This window comes from Populus trichocarpa, chromosome 3 (genome assembly GCF_000002775.5).
Source record: "Populus trichocarpa isolate Nisqually-1 chromosome 3, P.trichocarpa_v4.1, whole genome shotgun sequence".
Taxonomy (NCBI): Eukaryota; Viridiplantae; Streptophyta; class Magnoliopsida; order Malpighiales; family Salicaceae; genus Populus; species Populus trichocarpa.
Genome location: NC_037287.2, coordinates 11,862,808 through 11,888,849, shown reverse-complemented (window position 1 = coordinate 11,888,849; position 26,042 = coordinate 11,862,808). Strand labels below are relative to the sequence as shown.

General features: G+C 32.3%; 3 protein-coding genes across 4 annotated transcripts; 1 reads left to right on the top strand and 2 right to left on the bottom strand.

The window, feature by feature from the left end:
• Window positions 1–8,608: 8,608 nt before the first annotated feature.
• LOC18096979 (putative gamma-glutamylcyclotransferase At3g02910) lies at window positions 8,609–9,175 on the top strand. Its single transcript, XM_006385600.2, has one exon. The coding sequence runs from the start codon at window positions 8,609–8,611 to the stop codon at window positions 9,173–9,175; it is 567 nt and encodes a 188-aa protein (XP_006385662.1).
• Window positions 9,176–14,056: 4,881 nt separating this feature from the next.
• On the bottom strand, window positions 14,057–18,588 carry LOC18096977 (ubiquitin carboxyl-terminal hydrolase 24). Its single transcript, XM_006385598.3, has 8 exons — window positions 17,505–18,588; window positions 17,275–17,389; window positions 17,083–17,193; window positions 16,577–16,749; window positions 16,133–16,471; window positions 15,729–15,851; window positions 14,628–15,150; window positions 14,057–14,543 (listed from the first exon to the last, which is right to left on the bottom strand). The coding sequence occupies exons 1-8, from the start codon at window positions 18,285–18,287 to the stop codon at window positions 14,281–14,283; spliced, it is 2,430 nt and encodes an 809-aa protein (XP_006385660.1). The 5' UTR covers window positions 18,288–18,588; the 3' UTR covers window positions 14,057–14,280.
• Window positions 18,589–20,769: 2,181 nt separating this feature from the next.
• On the bottom strand, window positions 20,770–25,474 carry LOC18096976 (probable ADP-ribosylation factor GTPase-activating protein AGD8). 2 transcript variants are annotated; one of them, XM_006385597.3, is made up of 7 exons: window positions 25,216–25,474; window positions 25,017–25,135; window positions 23,849–24,281; window positions 23,473–23,736; window positions 22,096–22,218; window positions 21,379–21,477; window positions 20,770–21,238 (listed from the first exon to the last, which is right to left on the bottom strand). In XM_006385597.3, the coding sequence occupies exons 1-7, from the start codon at window positions 25,282–25,284 to the stop codon at window positions 21,131–21,133; spliced, it is 1,215 nt and encodes a 404-aa protein (XP_006385659.1). In that variant the 5' UTR covers window positions 25,285–25,474; the 3' UTR covers window positions 20,770–21,130. The 2 variants fall into 2 exon arrangements, with proteins under 2 accessions (XP_006385659.1, XP_052307566.1); XM_052451606.1 differs by lacking the exon at window positions 25,017–25,135 and having other exon boundaries at window positions 25,216–25,465.
• Window positions 25,475–26,042: the final 568 nt, after the last annotated feature.

The window sequence follows — 26,042 nt, the reverse complement described above, 5'->3', positions numbered from 1 at the left end:
GCAACAAATATAATTTACCTGAAATACCAGATTATAATAGCTTGTGCCTAGATACTTTTTTAAGAAGGATTTTCTTGTTTTTCTATGTCTTCAAAAATTGAGAGAACATGCAACTGAAATAAGGGCATTATAAATTGAGAGAACATGCAACTGAAATCCCAAGATTTGACCAAAAAAATAAAAACAAAGTGATAGATCTACAAAAATTAGGATAATAGATCAAACACCAAAAAAAGGCCACCATAGATCCAACTCCATTATAATTTGAACAAAAACGAAGACACATATAGTAATTAAAAGCAGCAAAACCCACCAAGAAAAATGAACCTTTCGAAAGTCACGGGGAGCCGCACCATGGAGGTAGAAAGAGTATGAAGAGAAGATAAGAAGAAGAACGAAGAATAGAGTTGCAGAGATCCAAACACACACCTTCTCCATCTTCATCTCAGGTTATTTTGAATTTCTTGCTCAAATCCCAGCCAAGATGTTCTAGGTTTACTTCATTCATTCTGTTTTGGATATTTCTATTATGTGTCCCAGAGCACTAGTTCTTGCAAAACCAATTAATGGGGTCTTTTTTGTTTATAGCTAAGAATCAACTATACAAATATCCTACAATGTCAAGGAAGTACGTTAAGGGTCATGCTGTACGTAGTTAATTGAAGAGGATGTAAATGCTTTGAAGAAAAACTGAACTTTGCCGCGATGAAAAGATCTAGAGGAACATGTTCTTCATATAGTCGCAGATAAACTGAACTTTGCTGCGATGAAAACGTGTTTTATTATCAATCCTCCAGTAAAAGCAACAGTCCAAGTTGAAAATATCGATGATTTTAAATGGTAGAATGCCTCTTACTATTCTGTTTTACGTCAACTTAAATATGCCAGGATTAAAGAATACTATTTCATGGAAATCATCCTTCCTCTCTCATTTCTGGTGCCGAAAGTCTCAAATATAGGAATCTAAAATATTTTTCGATGTTGAATCATCTTTGATTTTATCTTCCTGAAGTTTATCCAAAACTAGACAAGATCCTTTTCTTGGACAATGACATTGTAGTCCAGAAAGATTTAACACCACTTTGGTCTTTGGTTCTTCAAGGGATGGTGAATGGTGCAGTGGAGACATGCAAGGAGAGCTTTCATAGGTTTGACAAGTATCTAAACTTCTTAAATCCTAAGATTTACAACAATTTTAATCCAATTCTTGTCTGATAAATCTAAATTTAACAGTTTAAAAAAATCCTAAAAACTCATTTATAGATTCGGGTTATAACACCCGAGCTCAACATGCTGCCAAGAGAGCTGAAGGTCCAAGGTTGTTGCCTGAACCCAAGGTGTTTGGGATCGGACGTGGTAGCCCAAGCCCATGTTGGGCATGTTGCCCAGCACCTTATAGGCTCGAGTTGTCACATCCGAGCCTAATATGATTGGGTTCAAGCAGCGTATTTGAGCTCATTTTTCATCCTTAATAAACTTAGATAGCTAGTATGAACCCATCACTTTCTCTTAATTTTTCAAAACCTCAACGCGAGTTCTTTAATATTTTATATTTATCCAATACATATTATTTTGAGTGTAATACAACTCAAAATATCACAATAATAAAATTAATCTTCAACCCCTTCTTTTCACAAAAAAAATAAGATTCATAAGCTATAAATACCTCATGAATCATTCATACTCAAGTTTCGCAATCTATTTATTCTCTATATTTTTAGCATATATATTTTTAGAATTTATCTTTCTAAAATATCATAGTACTTTTTTTCTCTACAAATATAAATATTTAAGTATCTGAAGGCCCTGATATCTATTAATAGAACTTTTTGTATGTATCAACTACTAATTAGCTTAACATGCATCAAATACCAACTTTTTTTCTAAAAAAAAAAATCAGATTACTAAAACTGAAAATTTAATCAATTATCTAATATATAAAACTTATTTCTAAACTAGCTGCATCTGGACATTTTAGGATACCATCTTAGGTTAGGTATTTGTCATGAATATGTTTGACTTGATCAAGCAGTGAAAGAGACGGAATATCGCTCGCATATATCATCATTGGAAAGATTTGGTAAAGGCTTCAATCTTCTCTTTCTGCTAAGTTGACACTCTAAGCTCTTTTCTCTTTTGCACGTTATATGTCTATGTCTTTTGGAACTAAAATCTTGTGATATTTACTTGTATTATTTCTTGACAAAATACCCATATACTTGTTATTGAACATAAAGAAACCAGTTTTCAAGGTAGCTGGTTTAATCACGCTTCCTTAATATTTTAAATTATATGTGTGACCTGGAAACAGAATGTTGAAATAATTAATCTAGAACTGAAATTTCCTTCCAATAAAAAAAAATGGGATGCCTGTTGCTTACATGAGATACTTAAAGATCATGAAGCAAAAAATAAAAAATATAAGATTATCACTTCACTACAGGTAAGCTCCAACAGTAATAGAAAGACTTTCATTTAAAGAAAAAAACCAAAATAAAAATTTTGAAAGTTTATTTGAAATAATAAGGAAAAGCATAAGAAATTGAAACTTTAATAAATTTAATAAAGAAATTGCTTTAATTATTTTTAAAATAAAACCATATTTTTACATGTTGTTTAGATTATTAAATCATGTCACGATAGTTTCTGTATAGTTTAATTTAAAACATAGCTAGATAATAAGTCAAATTAAAATGTTTTAGAATTAATTTGCTGGACCAAAATTAATAACAACATCAAAAAATTCTTTACAAACTTGTTATTTTATTATATTAGTTTTTTTATCCAGCTAGTAGTGGATCGCAAGGGAATAAACTAGTTAATCATCTAATTAAATAAGTGAATGCGAGAGAATGAGTTTTTATATATATATAAAAAATACCATCTTATCAAATAATGAGAGAAACCTAAAGATTAATCTTAAATAAAAACATACTTAATAATAAAGAATTAAAATTGACGAGACTGAATATATAATTTATTAATTTTAGAGTAACGATAAATGGAAGTTTACTTGGTAAATAATTAAATTGATATGTTAAAAGATACACATGATTATAAAATATATGCAAATACATGTCTACTCTTTCGAATATTTTTCAATAAAATCATCATGTTACTCTGTAGTATATAAAAAGAAAAAAGAAAACGAAAAGAAAAGGAGCTTTATAAGAATGTTTATTGTACAAATAATTGTGTCTCCTAATTAATCAAAAGATGTTAAATCATAATAAATGAAGTGGGTTATCTTTGATATACATCCATGTGCTCTTTCTTTGTTTGGAAGGTCCCTTTACTATTATTTCTTTTTGTCTTAATTAATATCAACCTTGTATATTATATTTTTATCATTGTTAAATCATTTTCTTCATTGTTGTCACTAATGCTCTTAAATAATGACAAGTGTCATATGCTTACAGAATAGGATATTTTTGTTGATGTACAACTTAGTCCTAAACTTCTTGAAGATTTTATTTTAGCCCTTATGTTTTTCTCTTACAGACAAGTCACTAATTGACAACAATTTTTTGTCCTAGTATTTTATTGCAATACAATTTAATCCTTGAATGAGTTTTTTTGAATTATGCCCCCCCCCCTGTAAAATCTTAAATTTTGCCAAAATTGTGACAATAGATATATGATATTATAGTAAACAATTTTTTTTTCACTGGGTATATCTAATTAAATCCACTTAACTCTTACTTTTTTGACCAACCCATATAAATTATTGGAAATAAAAATTTTATGGAGAAATAATATATTTATGATAATATGAGGAAAAAACAAAATCAAAGTAAAAACACTTCAATTTGCTAATATTAATAATATATATATATATATATATATTAATAAAAAAATTTATTTTTTTATAAAATCATATAACTATTATTATATTTTTATTTGATATATTTTCTTATATTTTAAAAAAATAAATATATGATATCATAAAAAATTAAAAGTTTGTCTTTTAAAATAGATATACATACTTAAATTTAGGCCCCATTAGTTTACCAAAAAGTTTTTTTTTTAAGTGAATTCTTGAAAAGATGATTATTTTTTTGATGTTTGGCAGTGTCATAAAAAATTAGTTGGAAAACACTTTCTAGTGTTTAACTATGTCATGAAAAATAATTTATTAATATTTTAATTTATTTTTTTTTAAGTTTATTAAGAGAATGAGTACCAAATCTGATATTTGAAAAAGTTGAAGGATGATGAAATTGAAAAACAAATCTCAAATACATAAATTATTTTAAATAAAACAAATAACAATCAAAAGAATGAAGACCAAATATTACATATAAAAAAGTTGAAAAATAATGAAATTGAAAAAAATATATATAATTTTCATAAATTATTTCAAATAGAAAAGAATATGGACTAAAATCTGATAGATAAAAAATTAATTAAAAAAATAAGAAAAAATAAATAACAAGAAAAAAAAATAAGAACCAAAATTGATATAAAAATTAATAAATCAAATTCTATAGGGGGGATTGAAAAAAAAAAGATTCAAAACAAAATATATACCAATCAAAAGATAGATGATCAAATTTGATATAATTAACAAATAGCAAGATATTCTTGAATTTTTTGTAACTTTTGAAAAGTGTAGTCCTTCCAAGATAAAAAGAAAAGATTTTCCTACAAATCAAGTTCAATTTTTCTTTAATTCAAAAATATTTTTCATTTACTAAATTTTTCAATGGTAAACAAACATGAAAAAATTCAAAAAATAATTTATAAAAAAACACTTTTCATAAAACAAATATGTCTTACTCAACTCTTATTCTTGTTTGTTTGCATATTTAATAAGTGTGACTAATTTTAACCATCAAGGGACTTAATTAAAAATAATCATTCATGAACTAGATTGTATGTATAATAGAATTTAAGGATATTTTTTCAATTAAGGACTTATTTGAAAGAAAACTAAAATACAAGGATCAAAGTAAAAATTTAAAAATTTTAGGGACCAAAATAAATATGAGTGAAATATTCCATATGGAATATAAATATAACTTATGTAATTTTTTTATTAAAAAAAAACAATAGAATAACCTTTTAAATACAAAAGAAGAAATATAGGGATGCGTGATAATTTTGAGGAATTGATGCAACTATAAGGACTGACATAATTTTGGATGGCCGTATCCCCCACAGCATGCCCTGTGATAGCTTCTTACGAAGGATGTGGATGTGGATGTGGATGTGGATGGAGTCAAGCTACTAGCTGAGAGAGAGAGAGAGAGAGAGACTTTTTGGAGAGACCGGCCATGTGATAGTCAAGTTTATCTTGTCAAGATTGTCATTTCCAGGGAAGATTGTAGTCTTTTATGTCGAAGGAAAAGTTTCAAATACATCAGATCAGACATTTAGTGCACAATAATTTCGAGGGATGTCAAAAGAAAACAGCTTGTGGATTGTTCTGAATCCTGATCGTGGCAAGAGGGACGATGGAACTTTAATATTATAAACGGAAAATAGCATATTCAAAATCCTCCAGGCCTGAGAGTTTAAGCAACTGGTCCAGGTGAACTAAGGCCTGCAACAGAGCACACAGCGAGCCTTACATCAAAGGATATTTGGGCTTGGGCGGTTTGGACATATGATGGAAGTGGGCTAACATTATTTACAAAACTACTAAATCAGGTGGAGAGTTGGTTTAACTATTCATATTATAACAAAAATTAAATAATATAGAGAAATTACTTTGAATTTTGAGATATTTTATTGTGAATTATAATAGTAGTTTTATTTTTTATTTTTTATTTTTTTACGAGACGTTTCTTTGGTTTTCCTTTTCTTCCCCAGCGAATGGATGGCGTCCACATCATTAAGGAGGCGCGTGTGACGCTTTCTTGTGGTCAAATCTGGTCATTCGCCGTCTCACTGGATGTGCAGTCGTGCTCTCTTTCACATGCTGTGACGCGGCTAGATAGATAATGGTTAGATAGCCACCGGTGATAGATTGTTTGTGTTTTTTGGTTTCTTTTTTCTCTCTTGACAATTAAAATGCACAATTGTCCTTTTTATTTGTTATTTGTCAAATCAGGCATGTTTGTCATTCTCAAATACCTTGAGTATGGCATAACTGTAAGATACAAGGCTCTTGGATTTGGCATGGTTCCCAAACCCAGGGCTAGACAAACACATCTTGGGTCTATGCCAGCCCAAGCGACTTTGGTTGGAGTAGATGATAATTAAAATGTTGAGGATTATAATTTTTTTTATAACAAAAATATTTAAATTATTCTAGAAATATAATAAACAGAAATCCAAGTTCATAAATTATTTATAAACAACAAATCATCACAAAAATCTAATTTAACGTTTTAAAACTAAAAATTCAAATCATATATTCCCATTAAAATGGTTTATTTTTTATGTTTATAAATTTGTTATTACTTCAATAAAAATTTTATCTTCTTTCTTTTTTTTTCTATTTTTTTAATTCGATGCCTAGGTCTGGTATGACCCAAGTGATTGGGTTTGATATTGCTGTCAGACTCAAGACACTTAAAATATTCTCTATACACTTAATATATTTTTATATTTTAAAAAAAATTAATAATAACTCATTATATAGCACGGGACAATATACTAGTCAACACTAAAACAAGTTGATGTGTTATTTTAATCATTTGTCAACAAATGCATCATGTATCTCAATTGGTTAATGTGGTCTCAACAGTTGCCGAGGTCATGGATTTGATTCCTGCTAGCGTTGGCTCAGGCCCACGGGTCTCTTTCAAGCCGATGTACTTGGGCTTTATTGTAATAAGTTCTTTAAATTTTATTTTATTTTTTGGATTTCTTTCTTCTTTTTGTACTTTTGGAGGAAAAAATTCCAATTTTATCATTTAAATTTGGAATTTTTATTTATTTTTTATTTTTTTGCAATCTCATCATTTAATGTGGGAATTTTATTAAATTCTATCCTTCAATTATGGATTGATGGTAAATTAATTTTTATATTTTTTTTATTAAACTCGCTAGGATTAACCTAACTTGTTTCTATTTTTTCTTTGATTTTTTTTATCTTTGGATATATCCTATCAACAAGGTCACGTAAGAGGAACTCCCACACGATTTAATTTAAAACTCAGGCAAAACAAAGAGTAGGGTTAAAAGTTTTCAAGTTTAATTTGTTTTGTTGAGTTTAATAACAATGCTAAAAATTTTCTATTGTCTAGATATTGTTTTCTTATGTTTCAAAAAAAATTGATCCAACTTGTAGCAATAACATGGGAAATAAACTAGTCTTCTCTACTAAAAAGTCTGAAATTCTTTATAAAACTTCATTGTTCATATAAGTAGCGTAGCTGTTTTTTTATTTTTTATTTTTTACAATTTAGCCTCTCTTTTTTTTTATTTCCCCTTTTTTTTTTTCAATTTTATTATTTTGTTTTCTCAATTCCATCTTCAAATTTTTTTTTAACAATAGACTAGGTTGTCTTTAGACTAATTAAGTTGATTAAATCATATTGAAAGAATTTTCATATGATTTAATTTTAAACTCAAACTAGACAAAGATTCGAGTTAAAGGGTTTTTTTCCTGTTAATTTTATCATTTTTTTTAATTTTTTTAACTTTAGATCAACTAAGTTGATTAGGTCATATCAAAGAAACTTTTATATTATTCAATTTTAAATTTGAACTAGATTAAAAGTTGGATCATGAGGTTTTAAGATAGACCAACCAGGTTGATATTGAATAACAATTTCAATAGTTCTAATGTTTTTTTATTTCCTTTTCTTTTTTCTTTTAACTGATTAAATTGTTCCCTACGTGTTTAATAATTTTGATTAACATGTAAGCCCGCTCCCCCTTTCATTTGGTATGATTTTTCTTTATGTTTTTTTTTTTAATAGCCTAGGTTATTAGGTATGATGCTTCGTTAGGCAATACGAATATCATTGTACTTCTTTTCTTTTCTTTTCTTTTCTTTTCAGTTAACACCAATTCACACCGTTAATTAATGTAACTGGAATTGAAATTTTGCAGAGTGATTCTGCTAATTACTGGGTTGTGTGTGTGTACTCCAATCATTTAAAAGGGTCAAGATTCGTCTAATCATTTTCTTAATTTCATAGAAATAGATGTTGCTGGTTTTACACTTCAAGGTGTGCTCTAATTTATATTTATTCTTACTCCAAATCTACACTCCACATAGCAAAACAGTGATAAATTAAATACCCACCCCGCAATTGCAAAAAAAAAGAGCTAGTATCGACAAATTGAGACCACCAAATCAGCGGCAATGTTGCTGAATCGAACCAAGCCCATTGCACAGATAGGTTGATGTTAGTTTCATTATAAAAAAGGACGATTTTTAGGAGAGGCAAGGCAACGAGGCCTTTTTGTTGTATTTCTTGATTTTCTTTTCTTGAACACGCCTCACCATCTTTATGGGTCAGGCAGTGACAAGACATAGCCCACTTGATCCAACATGTCTGCCGACAACATGTACGCATCTTAACGAGCCCAGCCCATTTCATGAAACTCCCTTGTCTATTTAATTTGTCTTGGCCTCTGTACCTAGAACCACGGCCTGCAAAATTGTAGATCACTTTGCGCCTCTCCCTCTCCCTCTCTGAGCCTAGCAATGGCTGATGCCAAAAACGTCTCAAATGAAACCAAACAAACTCTGGTCTTCGTATACGGCACCCTGAAAAAAGATTTCCCAAACCACTACCTCTTTCAACAACTGATTTCCCAGAAAGAAGCCTCATACGTAGGCACCTGCATAACCCACCAACCACACCCTCTCGTTATTGGCCCCTATGGGATTCCATACATGCTGTACCTCCCTGGTAGCGCCGGTCACCAAATCAATGGCGAGCTATACTCCGTGACAACACAAGGACTCGTTTCATTAGATGAGTTGGAGCGCACGAGTGTTGGCCACTATGAGAGGCGTCCAGTTCAGGTAATCATGCGGGAAAAGAGTGATGCGGAGGAGGGTGAAAAGGGCAGTGTCGTTTTGGTGGATGCTGAGGCATATTTTGCTCATAGGAGTTTTGGGGAGAGGATGTGGATTAGGTGTGGGAGAGCTGGGTTAGATGAGTATAGTTTGGAAAGAGCTGCCCGTGATTATGTGAAGAAAGTGAATAGGCCTGAAGGCAGGAGTTTTCTTGATGAAATCGAAATGTTCTTGTCCGGTACCGCTTGACAAAAAATAAAATGAATTTGATAGATTTCATTTCTTTTGTGGCTTCAAATCCTGTGTGGGTTCTTTTAATGTAATGAGAAAATCCCATCAAGTTAACCTATTTGGTTTGTTGCATGTCGCGTGTTTCATGTTTGTGATGAATGATTAACTTGTAATAAGAATTATATGTATCATCATCATCATATTGATGTTGTGTTGTTCTTTCGTTCTTTTATGGGAGTGCGAGCTAAGAATACAAAATGAATAATAAAAAAAAAACCCTGTCAAGAACAGCTCAGCGAAGGATTTTTTCTGAATATAAACGAGAGGGAATCAGATTAATTGGTTGGGATACAGACGAGAGAAAGATAAAAATAATCGAACAAACTATCAGCCGGCATGAGCAAGAAATCTATTGGAATAATAAGCTTTCCTTTTAGAGATTAAGAAATTTTGTGATCTACTTAAAAATACAAGCGTTTAAAGGAGCAAAATTAGTGTCTTGTTTTTCCCTGGGAGGGAGATTAGGTGCCTAGCCTCAGATGCAGCAAAGTTCCCCATCCTGCCATCCATATCTTGAAATAGGGTCCGTGATGCTTGCTTGGTGTCATACAGGAAGACAAAGAGCTGTGAGTTTTCTTCCTTCTTTGTTAGAGGGCAGATCTACTTGCTCTTGTTAGAGAGAAGGAGAGAAGTCCTTTCATGATAAATCTCATGTTCATCAATGGGGCCCAAGCAAGGAGTAGCTGTGCTGTGACTCTCTAGCCTGTTAAAAAAAAAGACAATGTCTGTCTTTCACAGTTGCCTTCTACAATTATTTCGTAGATTTTTTTTTCTATCTTCAAATTATATAAAATAATTATAATTTCACTAAAATAAAAATATAGAACTTAAAAATGAATTGCCATTCAATATGTAGTAGCTAACATCTAGAAGTTACATAAACAAAACTTCTAAAACGCTTATCATTTAAAGAAATTGCCAATGTAATTTGTAAGATTAAAAATAGGAACTTGGTGTTGATAAATTAAACATTGTACAAATTTATTTCGCACAATTAAACCTTTTTATAGAAATTGAAACAATATTGCTTCTAATTGTTAAAAAGAAAATTGCATAATTTATTTTTTATTTTCTTAAAAGGAGAATGGGAGCTTTGTTTTATTACAATTCATGTTAATGGTTTTTTAATTAAAAAAATCAATTAATATAATTGGAAATTATAAAATGATTATAAAATTAAATATACTTAATAAAATATGTTAATAATTGATAAAAATTTTATTAAGTACCAATATTTTGATTACCAACATTTAGTAAATATATATAATCAAACCAAACCCATGAAAAAATTGAAGCGAAACTAAAACTTGATAATCATTAAATGTCAGAAACTAATATTTATATATTAATATTACAAAATTGCAATTGTTTCTTCAACTGTAATTCCTATTCCTAATATAATATCTATAAAATATCTTATTTCAACAAGGCCTCTTGCCAATAAAAAAATATTTATATAATATGAATATACAAGCTATATGATATTAATGAAAAATTTATTTTGGGGCTGTCACATCCTGGTGGACGCAAGTCGGGACTCCCGCATAATTGATGGCGAGAAATATATAACGTGAAAAATTGAGAGTCGTCAACTAATAATTTAAGAAAACTACATATTCTAGAATATGCATTGATTTTAGATATTCATTTTAAGGGGTTAGTTATATTTAAGGAAAGAACGATATCACCCTTATAACATCATTTCTTACAAAATATTATCTTTACTATATGTTTTCTCTTAAAGTTATCTTTGTGATTGTCATTAATTACCTTATTTATTTTTAATTTATTTTTTATTATTTGAGAAAGAATTTAACACCGATCCCTAAAAATATGACACTCGTTAATTTGATTATTAACAAAGAAAATCTTGGCATCAATCCCTTTTAAAAAGAGATTTTTCGTTTTGATTACTTACAAAAATTGTCATTAGTCTTTTAAAAAAATCTTGATTTTCACAAGATTTTGACAATTGTCCGGAAAAAAAAATAAAAATATTTGTCATCTAAGTGATTTTCAAAATGAGCATTGAACCCATAAAAAAAGGAAAAATATGATTAGGTTTTGACCTATTTATTTTAGGTTGGTTTTTTAAAAGGAAACTTATAATTATTACTCTTATTTAATAGATCTTAGTGGGATAACGTTGACCCAACTTAAATTATTATAATCAATACTTGAAATGTTAAAATAATAATAAAAACATTATTTTTATTCTGACCTATTTATTTATTATATTGTTTTATGATAATTTATTACTAAAAAAAAATTGTGGTTCTATACAAGATATGAATCAAGTCACAAATATCATGCAAGAATTCTATAACTGTCCACAAGATTTTCAATGGAGGAGGCTATTATTGTCAGCCGCGCGACTTTGTTTTCCTTTTTCCTTTACTAATAGAGTTTTTTTACCATATTCTTAGCGTATACCTGCAGCATTATATCCAAGTATCTGAAAATAATGTCTTCAAAGCAGGTAAATCGTAATCAAAGCTTTGTCCTGCCCAATTTTGTTATGATCTTTGCTAAATCTATCCGAACAGAAAGAACTTTATAATATACCTGTTGATGTAATTTATAAATGAATAAAAAAAATTATTTTATATTGAAAAGAAATACTTTATTCTAAATACTTTAAATATAAGTTTTTATTATGTAGTAAATGAAATAAGAGTCGTGATGAATAGACTATCCTAAAAAGCTTTTTAATATGAATATTTATAATATCAAAAGATAACACTTGAAGTTTAATATGTCAGTGATATTAATTAATTTATTTTTTTAAATTTATTTCTTTTAATTTTTATAATTAATTTTGATATTTATGATGGTCATGATAAAAACTAAATAGCAACTATTTATTTTAATTTAAAATATAATTTTTTCATTAACAGTTATAAAATTATAAAATTTCATTCATAATAATAATATTTCATTATAATATTTCAAGTCTATATAAATAAAATATATACAAAAATAAATATATTTTTTTAATTTTTTTAGAGGATTAGAGAATTTAGTTATATCATAGAAATATTTTATCTGTAGAACAAAAAAAAATAAAAACCTCAAAAACAATATTTTTAGTCCTCTAACTCAATTTTTTATTTGTTTTTAATTTTTTTTAACAATGCGTACCTGACCCTAGTCATTTTCAAAAGCTAAATATATAGTAATATACAGCCAGAACCATAACGGTGAAAATTGCTTTATAACAAGAAAGAAAGAAAAAGAGAAAGACGAGCTGGTTTGAAGTACAAGTCGATGTAGGCTGGAGAACGTAGTCGATATATAGTCCTTTATTATTCACATCCTACAAGAAATTTCACCATCACCATCAGCTCTGCATCACTTCCACCCAATATCTTTGAATTACAAATCCATAATTAACCAAAAGGAAACGTTCTTGATAGTGATCTTCATGTTTCTCTGGTTATTTCTCCTCTAGAACTTGCTACATATTAGTGGAAATCATAGTGGAGAGGTTAGAAAAGCGGCCGGTGATTCCCCTGGAGTGAACTCTGCACTGGCTGCGTTCTGATAATTACAGGCTCCCCGTTTTTATCTGTCATAGCCATGTTACAAGGAACTTTCTCTGCAAAGAATTCCATGTCTCTTCTCCGAACAACTAATTAAATCACTAAAATCTTCGAGGCCCTCGAGGAAAAGTATAGTAATGACTGTGTCTCGTTATTTTTCACCTATCAAAAACCACCCATGTCGCATGAAGGCTTGTAAGTTTTTCTACCACTACCAATTTCAAGGGATACCCTATTACAACTTCCTTTTGTGGCACAACCTGCATAAATTACATGAGAAATAATTGGCAGGAATATCAATATAAAATGAGTGATGTTACATCAGCCAAAGATTAATACATCCATACCCCAATTTTTTTGCAGAGGTCAATCATTGCTTGAAGCTTTACATATTTAGAGTAACTCTTCCATTCATCGCCTTGCTCTTTTGCCACAGCTAATTCTTCGAATCCCACGGCCCAAACATCTTGCCTCGTTTTTTATGATACTAAAAAGCACAGTTAAGCCCCGGGTTATACAATTTCATCAATTATGTACACGATTTGTAACAGCACAAAATATGCGTACAGATACACACACACACACGCACAAGAAGACTAGATACTGACGAGGAATATTGATCCATGGCATGGCTCCAAGGAGAGGGACCTTAATGCCACCGGATGCTGAAATATTCTCGAGAGCCCACTTAAGCGGCTTTATGGTGAACTCCTTGGGTCCGTCCATGACTAGGACCACCTGAGTGGTGGTGCTGGCAATTTCCGGAAACTGGCTGCTTCGCAAAGGCTCTGGCATTCCTTGGTGACTACTTTCTCCCCTTGCGAATGAATCAGCCATGTCAATTAACTAAACTTGGTGGCGTTTCGTCTGCTTTGCCAATATACCAAATGCTCCTGCTCCTTATGGAAAGAAGGAAGGATTGGTATGAAGGTTTTCTGATACTTTAATAATTAATTCAGTTCCTGTCTGTAGTGAAAAATCCAAAATTGAGGCCTTAGAATTAAGATGGAAACTAGGATCGGCTTTGTATGCTCTTGACATAAACAAAGAAACTCCGTTTTATATATATATTATCGCATTGACTATTGAGTATAAAATGGATGAGTATTTTTTCAAATCCCAAGCCTTCTCAGTCCGAAGTACCCTGACTCTTCACTCTATTAAACCTCATCAGAAGCTAAAGCAGTGACAGCTACATACAAAAACTGATCGAGCGTCGAATTCTATGTCACATTGATGCGAGCCTCAAAGTTCAAATTGCAGTTAACGAAGGCCATTTCTAAATTCGAAAGCAAGGTTGCAAAAGAGTCACCTTCATTTCATTTTAACATTACATTTCCCAGACCAAAAGGTATACCTAAACCAAGAGACCAGAATACCTGATTTAGTAACATCACAAGGGAAACTGAGAAGCAGCTCAGAAAGGTAATATGCACTGTGAAGTATAAACTTTGCGTTTCAAGTATATTAGTTCTAAGTTGGCCAAAGACCAAGACAGCCAAATGAGACAACCTCAAATGTTCAACGAATAACTGCCACACGAATGGGTTTACGGCGAGAACCAGGAGGGCTGGCCCTTTTACATGGAGATGATCTTGGTCTGGTCTTGTCATTCCTAGGAAGCAAGGCAGCCATAAGTTTCATGCCCCTTGCAGTTGGCATTCTCTTGATGCATCTAAGAGCTTCAGCTGTCTGCGAATCCTTTGTGCCCTTTTTAGATGATCTTTTACAATTTACATGGTTCTCCACTTTCAGATGTTCTCGTGGAATACAACGTCTGGCTTCTGAAAAGTTCCATTTATCTCATTTCAGTTATATTGACTTGGGAAAGAAATATGCAAAGACTTCAATGGAATATACTCCTTTACCTGGCAGTTCTCCAGAATATACATCTGAAGTGGGTGATCTGGGTGGGGCTGAGGGACGAAGATCACCCTTTCTTCCAATTTTCTCAGCACACTGATTGCTGTAATCTTCTTCAACAGGTGGAAAACATAACATCTCATCATGCAAAACTCCATCGTGGCCATCACTTACTCCATGTGGCAGAGAAACATCAACCATGTTGGCACAGGAAATCTGAAAGGAAATTCCCTCAGTTTCACCTCTAGATACAATCTCTTCAAACTCTCTCTCACACGGAATGTGAGTTGAAGTTGCCTCAACTGCATCCTTAATTACACTGGTCTCCAAACTATCTTTATCTGCTACACTAATGCATTCACTATTAGCATTATCTAGAACTGACTTGGGTGATGTATTTGAGTTGCTACGATCCAAGCAAAACTCTTGTGGTTTGATCAAACTCGAACACCAGGGTGTACCCTCCCTGGCATAGAACAGAATGTAGGCAGCTTGAGATAGCACAAATTCTTCCCTTTCCTTGCTGACCTGAAAAATATGGCAGTTATTTTGGTTGTCCAATACCATAATTTCAGAATTAGTTGGTAATGCATCAAACTCAATCAACCCTTGAAAGGTGTTACATGCAGAATTACAGAAAAATATTTCCAGTTTCTTCCATCAAATACACACATGAACACACCCATGCCCAATACTCATGATGCTGGCAGATTTGTTTGTAAATTAATGATTTATCCAGCAAACAGTAAGCCTAAGGACTTCAATGGTTTGGCACCTCCCAAACAATTGACATTAGAGGGGTTAAATGTTGAAATCTAGGACAAGATGGCTTTTGAAAATCCACAACTAGAAATTCTAGGGATAACAATGGAAGTGACAGTTCCACATCAGAACAAACCCGTGTTCAGGAAAAAGTAAACCTGACTTAACCAACAGATGTTAGAAATATAACCCCATGATAAACACAAAATAAAACTAATGATAACAATCTCATTCATCATTTATTATTTATAGGTTTAAAAAGATGCAAAGGGGTACTGTATAAGGAGATTTAGAGCAAAACAACAACAATCAACAGCAACGAGATTGAATCTAGCATTTATTACTTCTGGGTCATCCAACTTATGCCATGTGTCTGGAGAGGATCTTATATAGCAAACGTAATGTCCGGAAGTAAGTGAATATCCTTTATGCACCACAACCGCATACAGCTGGTACTTGAAGCCCACCTGTTGTCAAGAAAATGGAAGATTTTAATTAAATGCTCACAAACAATTTATAGGTGACATGAGTCAATTCTTCAATCATTTATTTCCCAAGTTAACATCACATTTGACCTTTGTGGACAAAAAGATCAATTAAATGGACAATAGTCATAGCTTGATTTCATTTTTGAATTTCTATTAGCATGCATATTTCCACGCTCTTCATCTTCATTGCCATTGAAATATTTCTTAAGTGATCTTACGGCTTTTTAAATTCATATTGATACTAGTAATCCATGACTCACATCATTGGAATCATTGTCATTGATGTAGGGCTTCAAGTCCAACTCCAAGGGAAACTCCACATGCTTGCCAATCTTCTCAACAGAGGTCCCATCAATCTTGAATCTCTTCAAATGCAGAGCAGCAATTGAAGGAGCCTTGTCCAGCATAAGCTGCTTTTCCCTAGAAACTTCCTCCTTGCAGTTTTCACACGTAAACTTTGTCTCTGAATCTTCAATTTTCTCCACATTGGTGAATGACTCCAGTGCAATTTGAAGCGTGTCCGCATCTTCAATCTCCAAACTCAGGTCAATCAGCGGCTCATACTTATCAGAAAAGTGACCACAATTGCAGCATCGCAACTAAACATTGGAAGTAAAGAAAATGAATGATTCAAACGTTCTTTTACATCAGCAATATGCAAATTAATGGGAAATAAATGGGAAAAGTCACTCATTGACTCATACTTTGCTCACAAGACGACCTCCAAATACCCGCTCAACTATGTTCTTATCTTGGGAGGATGAGATGTCATCAGTGAGGCTTGAATCCAAACAGCTCCTCTCAAGTCTTTCTAACAAGCATTGGAGGAATTCATGGGCATCTTCCTGCTGATATCGACGAAAAAATGATGAAATACCTAATTATTCATGGGTTAAGAATCACAGTAAGCCCAACTTTTCAAAAAAAAAAAACTTTCCTCAAAACATCAAATAGGTACTGCAGAAGAAAAACATAGTATCCAAAACACAAGCAATATTATGAAATATAGAGAAAAATCACAATAGTATAAAAATGTCAATTGGGTGTGGTTGACAGCCCCTTGAAACTTAGAATTCAGCTGCACAGAAATATAAATTAAACTAAACAATAATGCACAATAAATATACTGTCTAAAGTACTTCATAATGCACTTGAGATTATAAATCCACTGCCACATTTTGCAGAATAATAAACAGAGTGCAAAGGATACTGTCCAAATTGTTGACAAGTTTCAAAGGCTCGAGGATCTTTCCAGATGAAGCTAAAGAAAGTTCAATGTGATCACGGATAACACAAAGAGCACAGAATCCTTCAGTTCTACCTGAAAATTCGAAATGTCCAGCAGTGAATATTTTATACAACAAACAAATTCAGTTCCTAAGTAGCTACTGCTAATACTCACAGGGCATTGCATGGTTGCAAGAACGAAGAGCCTGAACAAGAGGCACCGTATGCGTAAAGCATTGCAGGACTGCATTAATATAGCATGTGTTTCCTTTATTAAAAAGCCCAGCACCCTGCAAAACCAGCACCAAAAAACAAAACAAGAAAACATTAATATCACAAAGCATAAACATCAACAAACACATACACACCAGACAAATTCAAAATGATATCCTCTGATAGACATACCACACCAGTAGGTCCAGTTTCCTGCATAAAACCAGGAGGCCCGTATTCTTGATTCCTTGTCTTCTCTCTGTCATCCCAACGATTCCTCCATTGAGGAACCTGTGATCCACGAAACCTCTTAATCGAAGAAGGAGACAAATCCGGATGATTTTCATGGAATTCAGGATCAAAATGACCCCGACGATGATGATACATTGGGTGATAATTAGGTTCACAACGAAAAAGTTGCCTTGGATCCTCTTTCTCACCATCATCACCAAAAACCTCTTCCTCATGCTCAACATCTCCATGAACAAGCCACGAATTCTCAAGTTCTAGTTCTACTCGCATAGGTGAATCAGGTTCTCTATTATCATCAAAAATACCATTGTCAGTATCACAACGAGCGACCAAGCGCTGGTCAGAATCCAATAGAAACCCATCTTCGTTACCATTAGCTACTAAAGACCCAGACCAGTCCTGATTTGACTGGGAAGAAACCGAAATCTGGCTACCTGAGGTTAAGATATGAGGAAGCAAAGTGCCGATTAGGGTTTCTTCAGAGCGAGGCATTGAAGTTGAAGTTAGTGAAAACCCATTTGAATTTGATGATAGAGGAACCAAATATTGGCCTCCACAGCTTAACTCGGAATTGGGGGAAATCACAGGGTCTCCGAGCAGCTCGTTATTTAGGGCTTCAATCTGTGACTGGGTAGAAAAGCCATAAGCCTGAATAAAAGATTTGGAATCTAGGGTTTTGGTTTTAGAAGGCACGTCAACGCCTGCTTCAGTTGAAACCTCCATAACGAAAGAGAGGGTTTTGAAGTCGAAAACAATTTGGGGGATATTGTTATGGTTGTTGTAAAAGAGGGAGTTGGAGGGAAAAGGAAAAGTTAAATTCAAGGAGGCGGAGTTGGAGGGAAAATGGAAGCGCCCAATTTTTTTGGTTTTTGTTTCTGTTTTTGTTTGTTGGTAACAGACCAAAAGGAAATAAATATTGAAGGCGACACCTTCGGGTGTGAATGCTATGGTGGCTTCTCGACTCGATTCAATTTTCTCCTCCTTTCGCTGTGGAGAGGAGGTTCGTCATATCCGTACTCTCTCAAGGGTTGGATGTTTTTTTTTTCAATAAAAAAACTGAACATACAAGATTTTTCAAAAATTTTAAATAAGAGAATTAAGTCAAAATTAAAAATTATATATATAATTAAATAAAATAAAAATTATCTATATCAATAAATAATAATAAAAGTTATTAACATAACTAAACATGTATCTAAAAGTTGAGAGGGATATAAATTAAGATATTTGATTTTGCAATACAAATTATTTACTTAATTGTATTCAAAGACTTTACTTGTTCAAATTATTTTTGATTCAATTAAATGATAATAAAAATAAATACACATATAAAATTAATTGAAAAAAATAGAGAAAAAAATATCTTACAAAGTTGCACTCGTTAGAAATACTAACTAAAAATAAATATTTTTTAAGTAAATTTAAATTGTATAAAATATAAAAAAAATCATAATTGAATTGAAATAATATCTTAAAAAATTAAATACATACATGATAATTAAAAAAACAACCACTATTAAAAAACCAAACAAAAAAATCAGAGAAAATAGTATTAATTTAAATATAAATTAAAAAATACAAAAAAAAAATCAGCCTATTTAAAGAGAGCTCATGCGAGGTTTTTATTTTAAAAAAATGAAATTGGGACTCATTACTTTTTGAAAAAACTTCAACCGTAGCCTGGTTTTCCAAGGATTTTAGCTATTATGGTGACAAAAAAAAAAAAAAAGTTTGTATTTTTTAACCTAATAATTCATTTGTGTTTTTTATGAAAAACATATGGAAAAGAGCTTGAGCGGCTTACCGAACTCACAAATAATCTTAAAAAATAAATGCAAAAATCAAAAAATTTCCTAAGGTTAGATCTAGATTTTTAGGTAATTTAAAGATAAAAAAACACACCAGTAAAACTCCTCTTGTCAACTGAAACTTGTTGGCAACAAGATCAACCATTTTGATGGTCTAAATTAATATTAATATCAATTTGTTTTTCTTTGCTACCAGAACCCGACAATCTTTTTATCATCTCTATAACATGATTTTATCAACGTTTATATCAAAAATAATTTTTTGAATTTTAAATAAATTGTATGGATTATATTATTTTTAAAGATAAAGGATTTAGATGTATTTTTCACCGAAAATCTAGAATGTCATTCATTTTTCATGTCTTTTTTTATTATGGCTCCTCTTCTTTCAATTTTATCATTGCTCAAGAAGTCAAAACCAATTAAGATCAAATTACCAAAATTAAAACTTTAAAAACTAAAATAAATTAATAAAAAATGAACAGCGAGTTTACAGTTACCTGTCAATCATTTGAGGAAATTAACTGTTTTTTTTTTTTAAGAAAACAAAATTGTATTTTTTTAAAATTAGGATTTTCCTTAATTAAAACGGTGAAATTAGACTTCTTTTATGCCCCGTGAATAAAATCTTTAACTGTAGAATTCAAATCGATAGTATAAAAAAAGGACTCTGGATTAAATATTTTGACTTCTTTCAACTTAAAAAAATGAAAATGACCTCTTTCATATGTGTTTTTTTACATATATAAAAATAAAATCTTAATTTTAAATTTAAATTTAAGAGTTTATACATATATTTAATCAAATAAATAAAAAATTATATGTGTAACCGAACAAATCAAAAAACCTAATTTCATGATTTAAATTATGAATTTAATTGAGTTTAATAAATTTTTTAATAATTATTTATTTAACTACTTAATAAAAAAAAATTACATTCACAGGATTATCCAGCTAAACCCATGCCATGACTTAATCAAGTTTTTTTAATTTTTTATTTAATTACATGACAAGAAATGAAAAAGAAGTTACACTGCAAGTTAATATTCAAAAACCCCAAGCCTTTTAATTTATTTTATAATAATTAAATACGACTATTATTAAGTATTAATTTCAAATATCGTTAGAATTAAAAAAAAACTTTATTTTAAAGAAAAGGTTTTATAGTGTTAAAAAAACATAAGGGGGTAGTATAATGAGTGTTCAGAAAATACTATTTACTTTAAATTATTTTCTTAAAAATTTGCAAATAATTTAATATACTAATATTAAAAATAATTTTTTAAAAATAATAAAAATATTATTTTAATAAATTTCCAAACACAATAAATACTTTAAAAAATAACCAATACTAATACTATATTCCAAAAACAACACCACTAAAAATGCCCACGATCCACATGAAACCAGCAATCATATTAGCACATACTAAATGCTTGGGACATTGATTATTGTTTCCTTGCAACGGCATGTACTGTGCAGCTCTGCTCCATACATTACCCCCTTAAACAGAACAAACTGTCCATATTTTCAATCCCTCCGTCTCTTTCTTCAGTACATTGCAAGAAACTAAAACATAGAAGATCCCAAAACCTGGACTACAGAATAATAACACAAATCTGTCAAAGACCTGAAAAGTCTTAAATTTTATTTTTCTTCAAAAAGAATTTTATATGGACTCATTTTACATTACACTACACAAATATTGATGGGTAATGTAGCAAACTTGAAAATTCTCAAACACAGAACCCATCAATTTTAGAGGATCCTGTCCTGAAGATCAGTCATGAAGGTTGATGCGAAGGAGCTGAGCTTCTTCCCAGTCTCTCCTGCAATATTCTTCAGAGAAGAGATGTCTTGTTGAGCCTGAGAGGGTAAACATGAGAAGAAAACCTTCGATGAATACAGGACAGTCAAAGTAAAAAAAACCTATGAGTGAAACCAAATGTATCCTATTTAACGGAAGTTTGTTCGAATATTTAAGCACCAAAACATGCAAATCATACCTGGAATGAGATCCGATTGATGAGGTCACTCGCAGCAAGATCAATAGTCTGATCATCGCTGTGACCAAAAAGATCAGCACTTGATATAGCAGAGGAGCCCTGAAATAGTAAACTGACAATCCTTAGCCCCAAATTTAAAAAAAAAAAAAAAAACAAGGAAACCAAGGATTTTGTGTTTAGTCGCGGGCCTTTCTTAGAAATTAGTTGGCTGATGCCTATTAGAGTTAAAGCAGCTAGGATGTGCACAACAGGATGCGGAAGTCGCCTAGCTAGATAAGAATGATATATATCGCATGGAAGACTAACTATTGGTGATTCCACTCCACATTGCCCATGTGGTTCTCAGTCAAAAAGCACCTTTATATGATTTACATCATTTTGGCATTTTCCCTGAATGCTAAAAAACTAAGTTTGGAATGAGGAGGGGACGCATCGGAATTCTCACTCACATGTCATCCAAGAACCACAGTTTTTTCTTCCTACATAAGGCTAGACATTAGCAGGGGGAAAAAGAAGGAACCCAGGGCTGAGTAAAGTAACTTTTGGTTGGAACAAGAAAATAATGGATAATTTCAATCTAGTGACAGACAGAGCAGACGAGGATGAACTAACAGTACAAAAAACAGAGAAAAATGAAACACCAAGAATTCTCGAAACCTGTCACTTTATACAAAATAAAATTTAATATATTTAGATAGTAGTAGCCAGAGTGCGTACAGAAAATTTCTGCAATGAAACTTGAGCATCAGCATCAGCTTTGTTCTGATCACCAAAATATTGGGCTGATGAGATTGATTTTGCATTCGTAAACTTTTTTCTTGCTTCATCTGTTTCCTGAATCTGATAATAACAGCACATAAGGACAAAACAAGTACAGAGCAAAACAAGATCATTCATAGCTAACTAAATCACAAGAGTCATCGAACAAATTCCAAAAACAAAGGGCAAAATGTCTCCAATGTCACAAGCAATTCCCACAAAATAAGCAAAGTGATTGGTAATAATAATATAAATAAATAATGAAAAACACACCATACCAAGAATGATGTTGACTGTGACAAAAACCACTGATATTAAGATCCTTTTTAAATGTCGCTAGAGACACAATGACATAGGAATACTCAAAGCAGAAGTATCACAACTGACAAACAGAAGGTTTCTGCAGAAACATCACCTATTCCGTGATATGTATCTTCATAGTTCTTAGACATGAACTCACACAAAATCAACCATGTTTTGATTCTTCTGATTGAAAAGGGAGGACGTACAGGTAAACTCAGAACAAAATATAAACACCCATTTGATAATGCGAATACAATTTAATGTGCCTGTTATTCAGTAAAGGATAATCATACTAACAAGAATAACATTTATGTAATAAGGGTAAGCACCACAAGACTTGCACATAGAGAATTAGGAAACCTATCAGCTCATGAATTTTTTTTATACTATCAACTCAAAAATCTAACCAAACCTTGTGGAATCAAATGAATGACATAAAAATACAAAATAAAATAAACTTGAAAACACTCCAGTGTATAGTTACAGGTAAAAACACCAAGCTGTCATTCTATTGCTTTTCCCTTAAATATTCCATGAGAACTGACTTCTCTTATTTCTTTTACTGGATAAACATAATTACATCTAGACTTGCATGCTGAAAAATCAAAAACAGATCTCCATTTTTAATAGCATATGAGACAATTTAAACCAGTTTGGATAAATGTATTTATTTCCCTTTGCAACTCTGCATAGACACATATATAAAATATGCAAAAATTTGTTTAAGCACTAAATTGTGGCGTGGGAAAAAAAATGCTGATTGGAAGCAACTTACCACAAATTTAAACCAGATTTGGGAAGAGCAATAAAACCTAACAGCTAATTAATTAAAAATCTAAAATTCAGTTGGCAGATGAAACCAAAATTTCAGTATCTTTTTGACATCCAATTAAAAGGTTGTCCTATTAAGAAGATGGCTCAGTAACAATTAGGTGATTTTGCATTATCTGGCGGGCTATTTGCTGGCAGTGTAATTATTACCTGGTTTTCTACATTTAACTATAAGCAGATAGTACACATTAAAGAGCTTACTTGAACTTTTGAGGAGTTTGAGCTTCCTTTCTTAGGAAAACCACTGTCCATCCCGAACTCTGCAAAAAAGCTTGATGACTTTGGTGGAGAGACATGACTAATCACTTGTGGGTCACCAGAAATCAGCTCAGCAGGTTGGACATTATCTACATACTCAAAACGAGATGCAAAAGATGTGCCAGATTTTGTGGTGGTGTTGTTAGTTGTGGAAGGCACAGGAAGTGCTGGTTCCTCAGGCTTCTGGTCATAGAGATTTTCACTAGGCTGCAGTTTAAAAGACTATTAGGAAAAAGAAGGCTTGGTAACAAATGTCAAACTGACATATGCTTCTAAGATAACTGATGATAATTCTAAAAGTAAAGAGGCAAAAGCCTACCTTTACAGTAAGCTTTCTAGCACCAAGTCCCCCTGTTTTCCCAGTTCTCTTTGCACCAAGAGGCTTCTTCACAGAACTAGTAATGACTGTGTGAGAAGCTTTTGGGGAACGAACGATATCAGGTGTTTCTTGTTTTCCTACTGAGCTTTCTTTAGGAGTGTCATTAATCTTGACATCAGGAAGTCCATTTGCTGCCTGGGCTGCCTGAGAAGCAACAGGTGATGATGGCAAGCCAGCATCTTCAGTCATGCTTTTAGCAACTTCTTTTGAAAGTAATTGCCTATATAACTCCGCAGCTCTGGATGTATACTTGGCCTCAGTTTTCCCCCCATCACTCCATCCATGCTGCTTGAAGAAAATCTGAGCACGATTATTTCCCCCAAAGCTCATTGTTCTCAGTTGCTCTGGACTCCATGAATCTAAATTCGTAGACCTAAATGAATACGGAAATAACATTGCATCACAGTCATTCCTGAAAAGAAACGCTAGAAGAAAGGAGGATAAAGAGAAAAGAGATGCCCCCCGGAACAACACTAAGGTGAAAAGCCTCTAATTCTAAAAAAAAAACACATCCATGGAATGCTCTGCGCCACCGATAATTCTACACAGAAAATTGTGAGGGAAGCTCAAGTAGTTTTCCAGCTTGTATGAATTACCGGTAAATGCATCCACCAGAAAATAACAAGAAATTCTTGTGGGGAGAGACACAGAATGTTATGCACAGATGTGGAAAATCTCTACCATCAAGTAACCACTTTTTCCATCTCGCTATACGCCTGGCATGCTTTCGTAACATGAGAAAGACTTGGAAGTATTGAAATACATGCTCGCCCGCTACAGGCCCTATTGGTTGCATGGAACGAGAGCAAAGATCTCACCAGAACTTGGTTAAGATTCAGAACTCAATCCTCCAGTCTAACAAACATACCCAGTCCAAAGTTTGACGAGATGTGGGGTGGTTTTAGAGAGGAAGCATTCCTCTGATATATTATGATACTTAGTTTGCTCTCTGCTTAGTTTCCAAAGCAATGATGACACATAATCTCTCCGCAAAAAAAATTGATTAATCTCCAGATCTAACTCCTACCATTCTCATCATCCCACATTATCCGATCCAGAAATAAAATACAAAAATCAGATAATTAAACAGAAAAAAATAAATATATACCTAACAAAGCTGATGTGTACACCGAGACTACGGTGAAAAGCAGAGCAATCGATGCAAAGGAAGATCCCGTACGTTACAGAAGCCCAAGTAGGATTTTTGGCATTACAATCAAAACACATCTAACAACAAACACACCAAATCATAAATTCCAGATCCAAATATATAATACAATTTCCAGATCCACAGCAAATACACAAACCTTGTTCTCCGATTTCGCTTTCAGTTTTCTGAACACCACGTTCTTGTCGGTGAAATTTTCCGACGCCATGGTTGTACTTTTTAGTTTGTTAATTTAGAGAGAGACAAACACACGAAGAGTGATTCCGAAGAGGAGACGTGAATTGCTGCACCACCTCCTCCTCCGCGAGAAAACAGAACGCAAATACAGGAAGACAGAGGGCGAGAGATAAATATAAAGCTAAACAAAACTGCAATATTTGAGCGTGCGCGTTTATTTGCTTCGCTTTGCTTTTAATAATAATAATTAAAAATAAACAGAGTAATATGTATTTCCGACAATGCCCCTGGATTTATTTGCTTGATGAGGGAGCATGATTCGGTGATTTGTTGATGTCTGCGAGCGGCTCTGCTTTTTAAATATATTTATTATTGACAAAACAAATAAATAACCCGTACCTGTGAGCCAAGGTCACGAGTTCAAGCTACATCGTCAACAATATTAATTTTTATGTGATAAATGATGAATATTAACTTAAACACATGGGCCTGGGCTTTGATCAAGGATGCTTCCCATTAATAATGATGACTTGGTAAAAACGCATCATAGCACTGCCATCAATTCTGCTTTCTCCACCATCATTCTTGATGTGTTGCTTATTTTTTTTCAAGTACGTAAGTTAGTAGCTCTTTTTTTTAAGCAAATATCAAACCTCATCAATAATAAAAGGAAAAAAAAAACCGTGACAAGGGCAAAGTTTTTACACATGGTTATAAAATTTAGCAAAGCTAATGACTCGATTCAGTACCTGACTCATGGGTTGAAACGTTGAGGCTAACCAGGGTCAA

Excerpts from the sequence above, each read along its gene's own strand:
- LOC18096979 (XM_006385600.2), top strand. The coding sequence starts at position 8,609 with ATGGCTGATGCCAAAAACGTCTCAAATGAAACCAAACAAACTCTGGTC.
- LOC18096977 (XM_006385598.3), bottom strand. The coding sequence starts at position 18,287 with ATGGAGGTTTCAACTGAAGCAGGCGTTGACGTGCCTTCTAAAACCAAA. Across the intron at positions 16,750-17,082 it reads ACTTGTCAACAATTTGGACA|GTATTTCATCATTTTTTCGT; the intron begins GTATCCTTTGCA and ends ATGAATAATTAG. Across the intron at positions 16,472-16,576 it reads GAGGTCGTCTTGTGAGCAAA|TTGCGATGCTGCAATTGTGG; the intron begins GTATGAGTCAAT and ends TCCAATGTTTAG.
- LOC18096976 (XM_006385597.3), bottom strand. The coding sequence starts at position 25,284 with ATGGCGTCGGAAAATTTCACCGACAAGAACGTGGTGTTCAGAAAACTG. Across the intron at positions 24,282-25,016 it reads GTACACATCAGCTTTGTTAG|GTCTACGAATTTAGATTCAT; the intron begins GTATATATTTAT and ends GTATTCATTTAG. Across the intron at positions 22,219-23,472 it reads CAAACTCCTCAAAAGTTCAA|ATTCAGGAAACAGATGAAGC; the intron begins GTAAGCTCTTTA and ends TGTTATTATCAG.